At 44.1% G+C, this 13,834-nt stretch overlaps 1 protein-coding gene across 1 annotated transcript in view; it reads right to left on the bottom strand.

Moving 5' to 3' along the window:
- Positions 1-13,834, bottom strand: part of Tbcd (tubulin folding cofactor D) — a 171,208-nt gene that overhangs the window by 120,454 nt on the left and 36,920 nt on the right. The window contains exon 8 of the mRNA XM_028884969.2: positions 1,133-1,178. Coding sequence (XP_028740802.1) covers positions 1,133-1,178 — 46 coding nt within the window. The remainder of the gene's footprint in view (positions 1-1,132; positions 1,179-13,834) is intronic.

Genomic DNA, 13,834 nt, shown 5'->3' with positions numbered 1-13,834 from the left:
AACAGGGAGGGAGGATGAGGTGACAATAAGTAAATGAGTTGATGAGAGGAAGAAGGTGAGGCTATACGATGGAGAGAATGGATAGGGTAACAAAAAATGAAGTGATGAAAAGGAGGGAGTACGTGGAGAGGAAATGAAATGACAGGGAAGGAAGATGGAGAAGGAATGATGTAATGGAGTAATAGGGTAGGGAATCAGGACAAGACAAGGAAAGAATGAGAGGACACAATAAAAGAGAAATGAGGTGGTAGGAAAGAGAAGAGATGAAACAATAAGGAAGGGGGATGAAGTGATGGGGATCAGAAATGAGACGGTGGGAAAGAGGGAGGTGGTGATCCAAGGAAACGAGTGAGGAGGGAAGACGAACCAATGCAGTGGGAATATGAGATGAAGGAAAGGGCAGACGAGGCCATGGGAAGAGAGGATGAGGGGATGGGAAGAGGGGGCAAAGTGATGGGGAGAGATGAGGAGATGGGGAGGGAATAAATGATAAGAAGAAATGAAGTAATGGGGAGGGGATATAAGGTGATGGAGAGGAAGAATGAGGTGGTGGGGAGGAGGATGAAGGCAATGGGGGGGATGAGATGATGGAGACAGAGAACAAGATGATGTCGAGAGGAGACGAGGTATTAAGATTAGGTGATGGGGAGAGGAAAATGAGGTGACAGGTAACGGGGATGGGGTAATGGGGAGGGGGGATGAGACAAGGATAGGAAGTGAAACCACGGGGAGGGGTATGGAGGAGAAATGAAATGGCAAGGGTGAGAGGGATAAAGCAATGAGTATAAGGGATGATGCATGGGGAGATAAGATGGTATGGAGGGGAATGAAGCAATGGGGGAAATGGGAAGACTATGTCCAGGCCCCTCCAGGATTAAGTCAGGGCACTTGGAGCACTGCAAAACCCAGATCCTCACTACAAAGCCTTTAGAAATTTCCTCTATTTCAAATAAGTAGAATAGTTTATCAAAGTTATATTAAAGAACACAAAACAGAAAGTCAAAGAACTATGACAGTGTCCAAATACACAAAGCTATAGATTTATGCTTTAGTAAAAGTGTTACAGCAGCACACTTGATTATAGACTCACAAACTCACAGCACAAACATACTGTTGTTTAAATTAATCTTACCATAGGGCAGACAATCTTCACGTTTTCCATGCTTAAATATCTGAGCCTGAAAAAATAGTATGTTTTAAATACATTTCTAAGTTTAAAACCTACACAAGTTATGAGAACAAATTCATTACATCTCCTAGAAGTTTTGCTGAGCATATACCTGTGGAATATTCCTTTACACTGTGTGAATGTATGTCACTGTGATTGGCTTAATAAAGAAACTAACTGGCCTATAGCTAGACAGGATAAGGTTAGGTGGGAGAACCAGACCTAGAGGTTGCTGGGAAGAAGACGACGGAGTCTTGGGAATGGAGAGGAGATGTACTGAGAAAAGGTATTGAGCCACATAGCAGAGCATTGATAAGAAATATGGGTTAATTTAAACTGTAAGAGTTAGCTAGTAACAAGCTTGAGCTATTGGCAGAGCATTTATAATTAATAATAAGTCTCTGTGTGGTTATTTGAGAACCAGCTGGTAGATCACAATAGTCCACCTACATACACCACCAAACACCAGGTGAAGAGATTCAGTTCATGATAGAGGAAAGTCTAGAAAAGGGATCTTCCAACAGGTCCACTCATAGCAAGAGCATGTCAATGGAGTTTAGTCCTCCAAGGGGCTCAGATCCTCACCTGCAGTATGTACAGACTGAACTAGAAAGAGGTGTTTAAAAAAAAAAAAAGTCTCATCACTATGTTATCTGTGTACAAATAAAGATATCAAAGAATAAGAGTTACAGACCAAAGGATCCACACAAAGGTGAGAAGCCACAGAAGTTTTTCCTCATCTCTCACCATCTTAGTCAACCCAGGAGGAGGGTCCCACCCTCCTCACCTTCCATAAAACCTCTGCCACAGTTTACCACTGGATCTAGTACCTCCCAAACTCACCCTCCCTGTGCTGGTAGCCATACAACATGCAGACCCTCTACACAGTACTATGAATGACTTTGGAGGGCAGTAGCCAAAAACTATCAGATCTTCACTAGAATTAATTCTTTCTCACTAGCATACTAAAACAATGGTCCTCACTAAATTATCAGCCCTTACTTAAAACACTGGTCCTTCAATTAGAACACTGATTCTCTCAACTCTTGGAATCTGTTCCTGACTTTTACACATGCATTATGTCAAGTATGCTCCAACATTCACACATACATACATACATACACATATCATACACACATGAATAATTTTTTTAAGAACACTGACCCTCACCAAAACACTGGTCCTCACCAGAATTCTGGTTCTTCTCACTGGAACACCAGTTCTCTTTCATTAGAGCTCTGGTGCCACACTGACTCCACACATTTATACACATGGAAAACACAAGCACAAGTGGACATGGTGGTTCATGCTTATAATCCTAGCACTTGAGAGACAGAGACAGGAGGATCACCATAAGCTCACAGCCACCCTGGTCTACACAGCAAGTTCCAAGGTATCCAGAGCTACATAAGAAGAATCCCGTCTCAAGAAACAAACAGGCAAATAAAGCATAAGCATAAACACATGTAAACACACAAGTGATAAGCATTTAAAACTGGCATAAATCCATGTAATAACATACAAGAACATACATATACATGCTGTGGATGTCTTTCTGTATGCTGTGAATATATGCTGTTCCCATTGGTTACTAAATAAAGCTGTTTTGGCCTATAGCAAGAAATCTCATGGGGGATAATACAGAAGTTAGATCCTTTTCACTTTTAAAAAGTTAGGTCAAACTTCACATGAACTTTCACCTCTAAACTGCTATGTATCCCTTAACACTACAGAACTACACTCCCAGCAGGCTCTAAGGACCACATCTTCCCTGCTCAGCAGACTCTGGCTAGAAAAACAAGGCGGAATCCAAGGGCCTGGCCTCAATGCACCTTTCAGAGGTAGCACATCCCTTTCACTGATGCACCCACCTCCCATTCAGATGTTCAGCTACCCTTGTTCCCTTTTCAGTCATGGGTGGGGGAAAAAAGGGCCATCTTTAACAAAGACAACTTACAAAATTAACAAAACCTAAAATGAGCCAGTGTATCTATATTACAAATACATCTGAACATTACAAGCCTTCATATTGTTATAAAAACCATCCAGGTTTCAATCAGTTTTCAAAGTAATATTCAAAACCCTGATAGTCACTGGAGCCGGGCGTGGTGGCGCATGCCTTTAATCCCAGCACTCGGGAGGCAGAGCCAGGCGGATCTCTGTGAGTTCGAGGCTAGCCTGGGCTACCAAGTGAGCTCCAGGAAAGGCACAAAGCTACACAGAGAAACCCTGTCTTGAAAAAACCAAAAAAAAAAAAAAAAAAAAAAGTAATTGCTAAAACAGATGTCCCCAATTTTTCAAAAACTGTGAAACAATGTGCCACCAGATATAGACGGACATAAGTCAAAGGCACTTTCCTGAGTTACCTCCTCAGCTCTACAGTACCAGGACAGCATCACACAGGTCCACTGCTGTCCACATGAGGCTTTGTGTCGGTCCAGAAAGCAGCCAGGAGCACAGCACAAGTCATAAAACAGGCAATGGTAACCATGTTTAAAGCATTATGAACCTCAAAACACCTATAATTCCAAAGCATAATGAAATCAGAACTGCTATGTGTGAGAAACAATTTTTCTTACTTTAAAAAGAAGCCCAGAGGGAGTAACTCAGACCTGGGTTCACAGGCCCAACAAAAAAGAAAAAAAAAAAAAAAAAGAAAGAAAGAAGGAGAGAGAGAGAGAGAAAGAAAGAAAGAAAGAAAGAAAGAAAGAAGGAAGGAAAGAAAGAAAGAAAGAAAGAAAGAAAGAAAGAAAGAAAGAAAGAAAGAAAGAAAGAAAGAAAGAAAGAAAGAAAGACAGACAGAAAGACAAACAAAAAGAGCAGCACATACAGGCAAATGTGCGAAATCAGGAACATGAGAAAGTCAAAGGACAGTAACTTCCAAAGGATGGTAAAGGAGTTTTACGACCTTTAGGGCAACAAATCAAATACCTCAAAAGAAATTAGCACAGGTCAAAACACAGAAACTTTTGGGGCTTGGGAGATGACTCTGCAGTTAAGAGCACTTGCTGCTCTTGCAGAGGATCCAAGTTCAGTTCTCAGCACTCACATGGCTGCTTACAACCATCCGAAATTCCAGTTCCAGAGGATCCAATGCCCTCTTCTGGCCTCCATGGGTACTGCATGCATGCGGTGCACAAACAGATAGGCAGGCAAAACACATATACAGAATTTTTCTAAGAAAACAAAATAAATAAAAACTTTGAGTAGAACTGTATCATGTAAAAAAAAATAGAATTTGTGGTTTAGAAACCTCCCACAAAGAAAATTAGTGACTTCACTACTGATTGCCAAATGACTGTATGAGGTCACTGTTACTCCAATACATCGCCAAGATCATAACAGAAAACTACAACCAACATCTATGGAACACAGATGTAAAAACCCTGAATGGATGTTAACAAACTGACTTCAACAACATACTATAAGGTCTTTACACCAGAACAAATGGAGTTTAACCCTCATCTGCAAGGAATGCAAGACTAGCGGGATATATCAAATTAACATAACAACAAATAAAAATACATGATCACTTTCCTGATGAAAGCCCAATAAATTGTAAAGAAGGAGGAGCCTCCTCAACCTTATAAAAGGCAGCTATGAAGGCTGGAGAGAGAGTTCAGCAGTTAAAAGTATGTTCTGTTGCTGTGGGATGGTCTGTATGTCAAATTGCTCTGATTGGTCAATAAATAAAACACTGATTGGCCAGTGGTCAGGCAGGAAGTAGGTGGGACAAGGAGAGAGGAGAATTCTGGGAAGCAGAAGGCTGAGGCGGAGAGACACTGCAGCCGCTGCCATGACCAGCAGCATGTGAAGACGCCGGTAAGCCACCAGCCACGTGGCAAGGTATAGACTTATGGAAATGTATTAATTTAAGCTATAAGAACAGTTAGCAAGAAGCCTGCCACGGCCATACAGTTTGTATGCAATATAAGTCTCTGTGTTTACTTGGTTGGGTCTGAGCGGCTGTGGGACTGGCGGGTGACAAAGATTTGTCCTGACTATGGGCAAGGCAGGAAAACTCTAGCAACAAATGGCGCCCAACGAGAGGGCAAGAGTTTCCACCTAAAACCTGAGAAAAGATTCTAAAACGGAGCTAAAAACAGCTTCCTAATTGTCTCTCTCAAATGAGCAGCAGCTGCCGGTTTGAGTTACTGGCGGGTTCCTGGTGTGTGCGCTCGATCTGCAGTATGGCAGGAATGAGGCCTCTGCAAGTGGCACATTAAGCTGCGTGGTGGATTTAGCCTTTGCTAGTACAAAACAAAAAAAAAAGGTTTCTGGGCTACACGCTGCTTGGATAAAAGCATAGACCAACGATGGCTCCCAGAGCTGGCGGAAAACGTACCACCGCCATGTTGGGAAGCTGAAGTGGGTGGAGCCAGCCACCGCAGCGCCGTTTCAGGCTTAAAAGGCTGCAGTTTAAAGCAATAGGCTCAAGGTAATATAAAAAATAAGCCACGTAAAGATGGCTACCACACAGAGAATCTGGATTATGTTCTCTTTGATATTTGTAACTGAAGAAAAACATTTGATTACAAAAGCTGTTGAGTTATGCCAAAATGTATATTTTAAAGGTACCTTGACTTCAAAATGTGGATGTAAGGATATGTTGCTTTGGAAAGGAGGCTCTGCTTTTGTTTGCACAGAAAGCCAGAGGCTATGGATTTGTTCCAGATTAAGATACATCAGGTTTGACCAGCCAAGACCACCTGAAAGGTCTCCGATGACACCGTGGCCCAGATGATCCAACATCCAGAATCATTTCAAGGCAACTGGCTCAGACGATACGGTCTCACGGACTACTCCATGATCCTAAAATTTTCTTTGTGTCCCCATAAGATACAGCGCCCCCCTCCAGCAGGAAGTAGTAAGAGAAGCTACGCCCAAATTCCCAAATATACCAAGCTGACTTTGGAGATGTGTAAAAGTTAAAACCTTCCTTTAAAAAAAAAGAAAGGGGAAGTGCTGTGGGATGGTCTGTATGTCAAATTGCTCTGATTGGTCAATAAATAAAACACTGGTTGGCCAGTGGTCAGGCAGGAAGTAGGTGGGACAAGGAGAGAGGAGAATTCTGGGAAGCAGAAGGCTGAGGCGGAGAGACACTGCAGCCGCTGCCATGACCAGCAGCATGTGAAGACGCCGGTATGCCACCAGCCACGTGGCAAGGTATAGACTTATGGAAATGTATTAATTTAAGCTATAAGAACAGTTAGCAAGAAGCCTGCCACGGCCATACAGTTTGTATGCAATATAAGTCTCTGTGTTTACTTGGTTGGGTCTGAGCGGCTGTGGGACTGGCGGGTGACAAAGATTTGTCCTGACTATGGGCAAGGCAGGAAAACTCTAGCAACATTCTGTTCTTCCAGAGGATCCAAGTTTAGTTCCCAACACCCACATCAGATGGCTTACAACCACCTGAAACTCCAGGGGACCCAACAGCCTTTTCTGGCCTCAATAAGCCCTGTACTCACATGACAAACTCACTCACAAACACACATATACACATAATTTATAATTTAATACTTTAATATTAAACTTAATATTAAGTAATTTGATTAATTGTTTAATTTAATTGTAAAATAAGAGATGGCAGAACAGAGCAGGGAGCAGCGGAGAGAAGCAGAACTAGAGACACACCAGCAGCCACATGTATGGGAGCATGTCATTGCCAAGCAGGCAGGGCCAGTCCTCAGGCAGCCAGGAGGTTCTGGCCACCACCGGCCAGCCTCAGCCCATCACGAGGCCAGTGCCACTGCTGCTGCCACTGCCACAGCCACCACTGCTCACGCTGCTTGCCCTGCTGAGCGAGGAGAGCACAGAGCTGCAGCGCTACCCACAACTGCAAACACAATGGTGCTAGAGGTACTGGCAGGGTGGCCGGCACCAAGGGCAGGGTGGCATACAACAGCCTGGGCTTCTCGAGATCCTGCCCCAGACATGCTGCCCAACCATATGATCACCCTGACTCTGAGCAACAAGATATCCAAGATGCAGAATAGCTCATTTTCTAGATTAAGACTTCCATGGTACATGCTTCCACCTGAAGCCATGTTGATATCCATGATCCATGTTGCCTCAGAGACCATGTTGATGACTGTGGTCCATGCTGGCACTGAAAACTATGTTAATGTCCATGATCTATGCTACTGCTGGAGACCATGTTTACATCCATGATACATGCTGCCTACATAAACCATGTTGCCACCCAGGGACCAGGTTAACATCCATGATCCAAGCTGTCACTGGAAACTATGTTGATGCCCACAAAACCATGCAGAAGCCCATGATCCATGGTCCGGCCAGCTGCTATGGGAAAGGAGGCTTCTTTTGCAGTGGTACTGCTGACTGCAGACTCAAACTGAGAAGGAGAGACATTGAAGGCTTCTGTGACAACCCCCCCCCAAAAAAAAAACAACAGTCCAGACAGGACACCATTGAAGAGAGTCCTTAAAATTTGTAATAAAGATGCTAAAATGTAGCTCTTCACAGTTGACGGCTTGGGGGGGGGGCAGGACATACACTCAGTTTTCTTTAAGGGCTGGACACTGGGAGTTTGCCCATGTTCTACAATGAGTATATGGGCAACACAAATAGGATTTGGTGTTTGTTTTGGGTTTTTTGTTGTTGTTTTTTTTGAGTGGGGAGGGTAAAGGATGGGAGGGTGGGCCTAGGAAGAATGGGAAGCAAACATGATTGGGGTGCATTATATGGAATTCCCAAGTAATTGATAAAAATATTATTTGAGGGTAAAAATATCTGTATCTTCTCTAACTTGTTAGAGTAGAATTAAATCTAATATCTACACTGATTATTACACATCTACTTGGAATGTTCTGTGAAAACTCGTATAGACTGCTGACTAAACTAGTTTACTATGCCTTTAATCTTAACACTCAGGAGGCAGGCAGGCAAATCTCTTAGTTTGAGGCCATGTTAGTCTACAGAGCAACTGAGGAATATTAGTTTAAGATGTGTTACATTTGTTTATGCTGTGGAATATTATATAATATAATATATATTTATATATATATATATATATATTGCATTCTTTTATGTTGCATTGCTTTAACTCTGTGAAGCTGTGTTACTGTGGCTGTCTAAAAGACCTGATGGTCTAACAAGGAGCTGAACAGTCAATAGCGAGGCAAGAAAAAGGATAGGTGGGGCTGCCAGGCAAAAAAAATAAATAGGAGAAGAGAAGAAGAGTGAGAAGAGGAGGCGAGGAGAATATCAGGGGCCAGCCACCCAGGTCACAGCCAGTCACGGAGTAAAAAGGAAAAAAAGGTATATAGAATGGAGAAAGGTAAAAGCCAGAGCAAGGATAGGGATAACTTAGGAAAAGCTGGATAGAAACAAGCCAAGCTAAGGCAGGGCATTTATAAGTAAGAATAAGTCTCCATGTATTTATTTGGAAGTTGGGTGGCAGGACCCCAAAGAGCATAGAATAAAAATAACCAACTATACAGAGTGAGTTCCAGGGCAGCCAGGGCTACACACTAAAACCCTGGGGGGGGGGGGAAGCAACTATCCATGAAGCATCCAGGAAAAAGGAAAAGAGAAGATTTTGATTTTTTCACATAAAAGGCATCTCCACAACACTTAGGAGACTGGAGCACAAGACAAGGATCACAAGTTTACAGCTAGCATAGGCCATACTTCATTTAAAAGAAATTTTTTTTCACAGTACTTCAACCTTTCCAATGTTGATCAGTGCTAGGGGGGAGAGTGACTCTCAGCTTCAGAGGAACTCGGGCATTCACACTAATTCATACACACACCCCACTTTTGGGGATGTATAAAATAGGAACCAACATAAAGCCACCTGCTTTTCTGAACAGCATAGGCAGCACCAAGGCAATTATACCACCAACAGTTTGGAAAAAAACACCTCTCAGCACAGGAGGAGCAACCATGTCTGTTTTTGTTGTTCTAGAAACTAGCTCAGCGCAAGGTGCAAACAAAACGAGTTTCCCAGTAATCATCCTAAACCACCACCCCACCTTTCTATTGCTCCCCACCCAGGCTAGCTTCCCCTCCCTGGGGCATGATCTCCAAGCCCTGTAAATCACAAGCTGAAGAGCCACACAGAAGCAAGTTCACCCTCCTGCCAAGCAAGAGGTGCTGGTTTGAGGCTCCCTGAAGGCATTGCCAAATTCAAGCCAAAAAAAAACAACTCCACCCCAGGCCCTTGGAGAAAGGTCCCTGCACTAGAGCTCAGGTGTGGCTGTCACTGAAATGCAAGGTCTCTGAGAAGCTCACCAATCTGAAACCTTGGGAACACTGACCAGCACTAAACCAAACTCAGAAAGCACAATATTAGAATAGCAGGTTACCACACGCACTTAATACAGGTTCTGGTCTCTCTGAAGGACACTGCTGTACCCATACCACCTCACAGATGGGACAAGGCGCAGGGCAAACAATTCTTCTTGACTCTGTCCTAACACTAAGAAAGTTCTCCATCGTGAAAAGCTTAGCAAACCAGGGATGAGAGAACTAGAAGGCACTTTAAACATGTCATACAGGAAGTCAAAACCCAAGCAGACTGCCAAAACCCACACCACCAACCCAGGCTGGTTCTTGTCTAGACCAGAGGATCTACCCTCATTGCTTCTTCACAATACAAAGGCATCCAGAACAGGTCACCCCTAAAAAGCCCCTTCCTCCAGCATTGTGGGGAAAGAAGCTCTTTCCACAAAGTAGAGCCTAGAAAATGGAGGCCTAGCACATCTACTGCCTTATAAAAATAAAAATGAGAGACATCTTGAAGGTCTCACTGTCCCAAGAAGAGCAGTAAGCCGACACTATAAAGGGAGTGCTCGGATATAGGGCAGAACCCAGCCCCAGGAGCACCATCCAGGCCAGAAGCATCACCTGCCCAGTAGGCAGATTGCTAAAATCGGTTGTCAACGATTAGGATAAATAGCTCATTAGAATCAGAAATGGTATTTCTTATCATGCCCTTCCTCACAGCCCCAGCTCTCTGAGTAGCCCTGTGACCACCGATGCATGAACATTTCTCGTTTGAGTGGCTCCTAGATGGCAGTGCCTCTGGGCCACTTTTTTTTTTTTTTTTTAATAGATTTATTTATTATGTATACAGTGTTCTGCTTGCACTCCAGAAGAGGGCACCAGATCTCATTATAGATGGTTGTGAGCCACCATGTGGGTGCTGGGAATTGAACTCATGACCTCTGGAAGAGCAGCCAGTGCTCTTAACCCCTCAGCCATCTCTCCAGCTCCCCTGGGCCACTTCTGAACTGCAGAATCAGTCCAAATTCTCAGGATACAAACCACCCACTGGGCAGTTTCAGGTTTGACCATATCCCAGAGGCAAGATTTCCAGGAAAGAGAGTGTTTCCTTACTAGAGAAACAAAGCCCCCTTTCCATCACATAAATGAAAGAAATCATCCCATTACCAGAAGAATTTCATATAAAGAAAAGCTAAAACATCAAGTGCAGGTTTGTTTGTTCATTTATATGAGCCAGGATCTTCCTATTCAGCTGGATGACCTCAAACTCATGATCTTCCTGCCTCAGCCTCCTGAGTGCTAAATTACTAGCATGGACCAGCATAGCCAGTTCTAGAGAATCAATTCTTCATAGCAACAAAAACACAATTATTCACTGCAATCTCCATGATGTGAAAAGAAAACTCAAAAAATAAAAATAAAAATTGAAAAAAAGCCGGGCGTTGGTGGCGCACGCCTTTAATCCCAGCACTCGGGAGGCAGAGCCAGGTGGATCTCTGTGAGTTCGAGGCCAGCCTGGGCTACCAAGTGAGCTCCAGGAAAGGCGCAAAGCTACACAGAGAAACCCTGTCTCGGAAAACCAAAAAAAAAAAAAAAAAAAATTGAAAAAAAAAAGAAAGAAAACTCACAATAGGAAATACCTTAGACAATAGGAAAATGGACCAATGTTAAGGGCAGATAACTCCAGCCCCTCAAGTCTGTGTTATTGCTACTTACTTCAATTTCTAGTGCTTTTTAAGCAAAAATAACCATTCCTCAATCAACTGACAAATGTGAAAGAGTGTGGTAACACTCCTCCCACAGAGAGCCCAGGATTGAAGGTATCCCAATACCATAGAGCTTCCCAGGCTTAAAGGCAAGTACCTGGGCACATGGAGGAATGCCCAGTATGGCTGAGGCACCTGAAGTCAGAGACCAAAGCCCAAACTTCCGCAATGCAGGCAAGGTCAGTCCTGGCCCCATGTGGAAGTGGGGGAGACAAAAGGAGCAAGAAGAGAAGCATAGGCAAGGAAAGGCTGAGGCTGTAGCAAAAATCATGTCTTCAGCACAGCACCAACGACACCTGGAAGGGAGGGCAGCAGTATGTACACCTAGTGCCCATAAGGCCAACACAGGAGCCAGCAACGCCTTTGGCTGAGAGGTATCAGACTGATCAAGAAGGGCATTGTGGCATTTGTCTACAATCCCATCACTCCAGGGCCTGGATTATACAAGAACTCTATGTCAAGGTGTGGGAAGGATAACACAAAGGCCCTCCAATGACTCTTCGGGTCACACTACAAATGCACAGGTCCCAGACCCTTTGTCGTAACACAAAGCAGCAGGGAGGTGTCAGGATAGAGGACTCGCCTGACAGAGCTAGGCCACTAGAATGTTCAAAGGACAGATGATCTGTACACATAGACCACAGAGTTTACAGGATCTGTGAAAAGAACCAACTGTCAGAATAAACTGTCAACTGCCCAATTTTTTTGAAAAAGGATAGAGAGGGAACAATTTTAGGGAGCTGAAACAGATATTTTGTTGTTCTACAGCTTCCTAGTTCACATACAAGCATGAAAATAGTCCCAGCTTCCCAGCTTGGAAAACTTGGTCTACTGATTACAAACTGCCATCCTCTGTGCTCAGATGACAGGAAGACACCCAAATCTGTCCTTGGCAGGCCCTCCCTCTGATGCTTCTCACTCCCTATTCCCTTGAGGGGCAACCTACTTCATACAGAGAACCCTGTCTTGACCATGAAACAGCACACAACTACAGGGAACCCAATAGACAAGGGTGATACTAAGGGCCCCATGGACCTACTTCAGAGTAGGATGGCTTGTCATCCTATCAGAAGATAAAGACCAAGCACAGCAAATGGAATTGGCTTAAGTGAGGGCAAAAAGACTTAAGGAACCATACTACAGGATGAACACTTGTGGGGTGTGGACAAGACAAGGGAGACAAGAGAACCAAACACACAGCAGGCATGGAGGACACAGGCAGAGACAGTCTCAGTCTCTCAGTCTCTGTCTGTCTGTCTGTCTGTCTGTCTCTCTCTCTCTCTCTCTCTCTCTCTCTCTCTCACACACACACACACACACACACACACACACACACACACACACCCTGTGTCAGGCTTCCACATTCACAAGGCTAAGAAGGACAACAGACATGAGGTGAGGCTATGACTTCAGAGGTGTCTCAAGTGCACCCACAGAATGAGGGCTCTAGAACAAGGACAGAGAGCAGGAAACAAAGATCAAGGGCAAATCAGAGATGAGGTGTCAACAACCAAGGCCTGAGGGAACATGGAGAAGGAAGGCCAAGGAAAGTATGGGCAACCAGATATCAACATCTGTCCATGGGCCAGATGAGAGAGAAGAGGGGAGTGGAGCTGTGAGGTATTCAAATGGCCTGCAACAAAAGCCAAAAGCCAAGGTTAAAGGGGGGCACTAGGCTCCTTAGCCTCTAGCACTAGCCCAGCTCACACCAGCAGGTGGGCAGATGGCACTTTCTTTCTATTCAAAGGGATGAGGAGGATGAGGCCTGTGACCTACAAAGTCCCTTCCCTGCCAGTTGTGGAACCCTGCACTGCCAGCATGTACAGACATGTTCTTCCGGGGCTCATCTATGTAAAATGCTGAGTTACATGAAATTAGATACAGTCAAGAGCTAGCAGTTCACAGTCTACTCAAAGCCTAACTCAGGAACTTGTCAGCCTGAATTTAAAGAAACACAGCATTCAGTGCTTGAGCCCCATACTGCCATACATTTTCTCCACTCAAAACCCTACTTTGGGCTAGCAAGATGGCTCGGTGGAAAAAGACACTTGCTGCTACCAAGCCTGAGTTAGATTCCGAGGTTTCATATGATAAAAGGAAAGAATTCTCCTTCAAGTTGGCCTCCACACAAGTATTATGGCACACACACCACACCACACCCACAAAACATATAAAAATAAATAAAACGTAAAGAAAAGCACAACCATTCAGACATTCTGCCCTCAGTATACTGAGCCTGAGCATCTCTAGACACCAGGTTCCACAGAAGCCCACAAAAAAAGAGGCCAAAGCCCACAACAATAATAGGCCAAGTTCTGTCTAAAGAACATGACTGGTACTGATCAGTCTCCACATACTTCTGAGGCAAGAGAAGTTTGTCACTTCTCTTCCAGATACAGCAAAGTACCACACCTATGCCTCAGGCCTCTGGGAGAGATGAAATCCAAGTATAGCTTAAGCCTCTTAGAGGCCACGGCCAGGAAAGCTTGGTCAGGCGGCTGAAGACTCAGGCAGAGCCAAGTCCAGGACACAGGTCCCTCATGCCTATTCACACAGGTAATCTAGTCAACAGTCACTTGTAACCAGGCACATGACCCCTTTTATTCTTTAAACTACACGTAAGAAAAGAGACACTCCAACATGTCAA

Source organism: Peromyscus leucopus, chromosome 8b (assembly GCF_004664715.2).
Source record: "Peromyscus leucopus breed LL Stock chromosome 8b, UCI_PerLeu_2.1, whole genome shotgun sequence".
Taxonomy (NCBI): domain Eukaryota; kingdom Metazoa; phylum Chordata; class Mammalia; order Rodentia; family Cricetidae; genus Peromyscus; species Peromyscus leucopus.
This window is presented reverse-complemented; position numbering and strand designations above follow the sequence as displayed.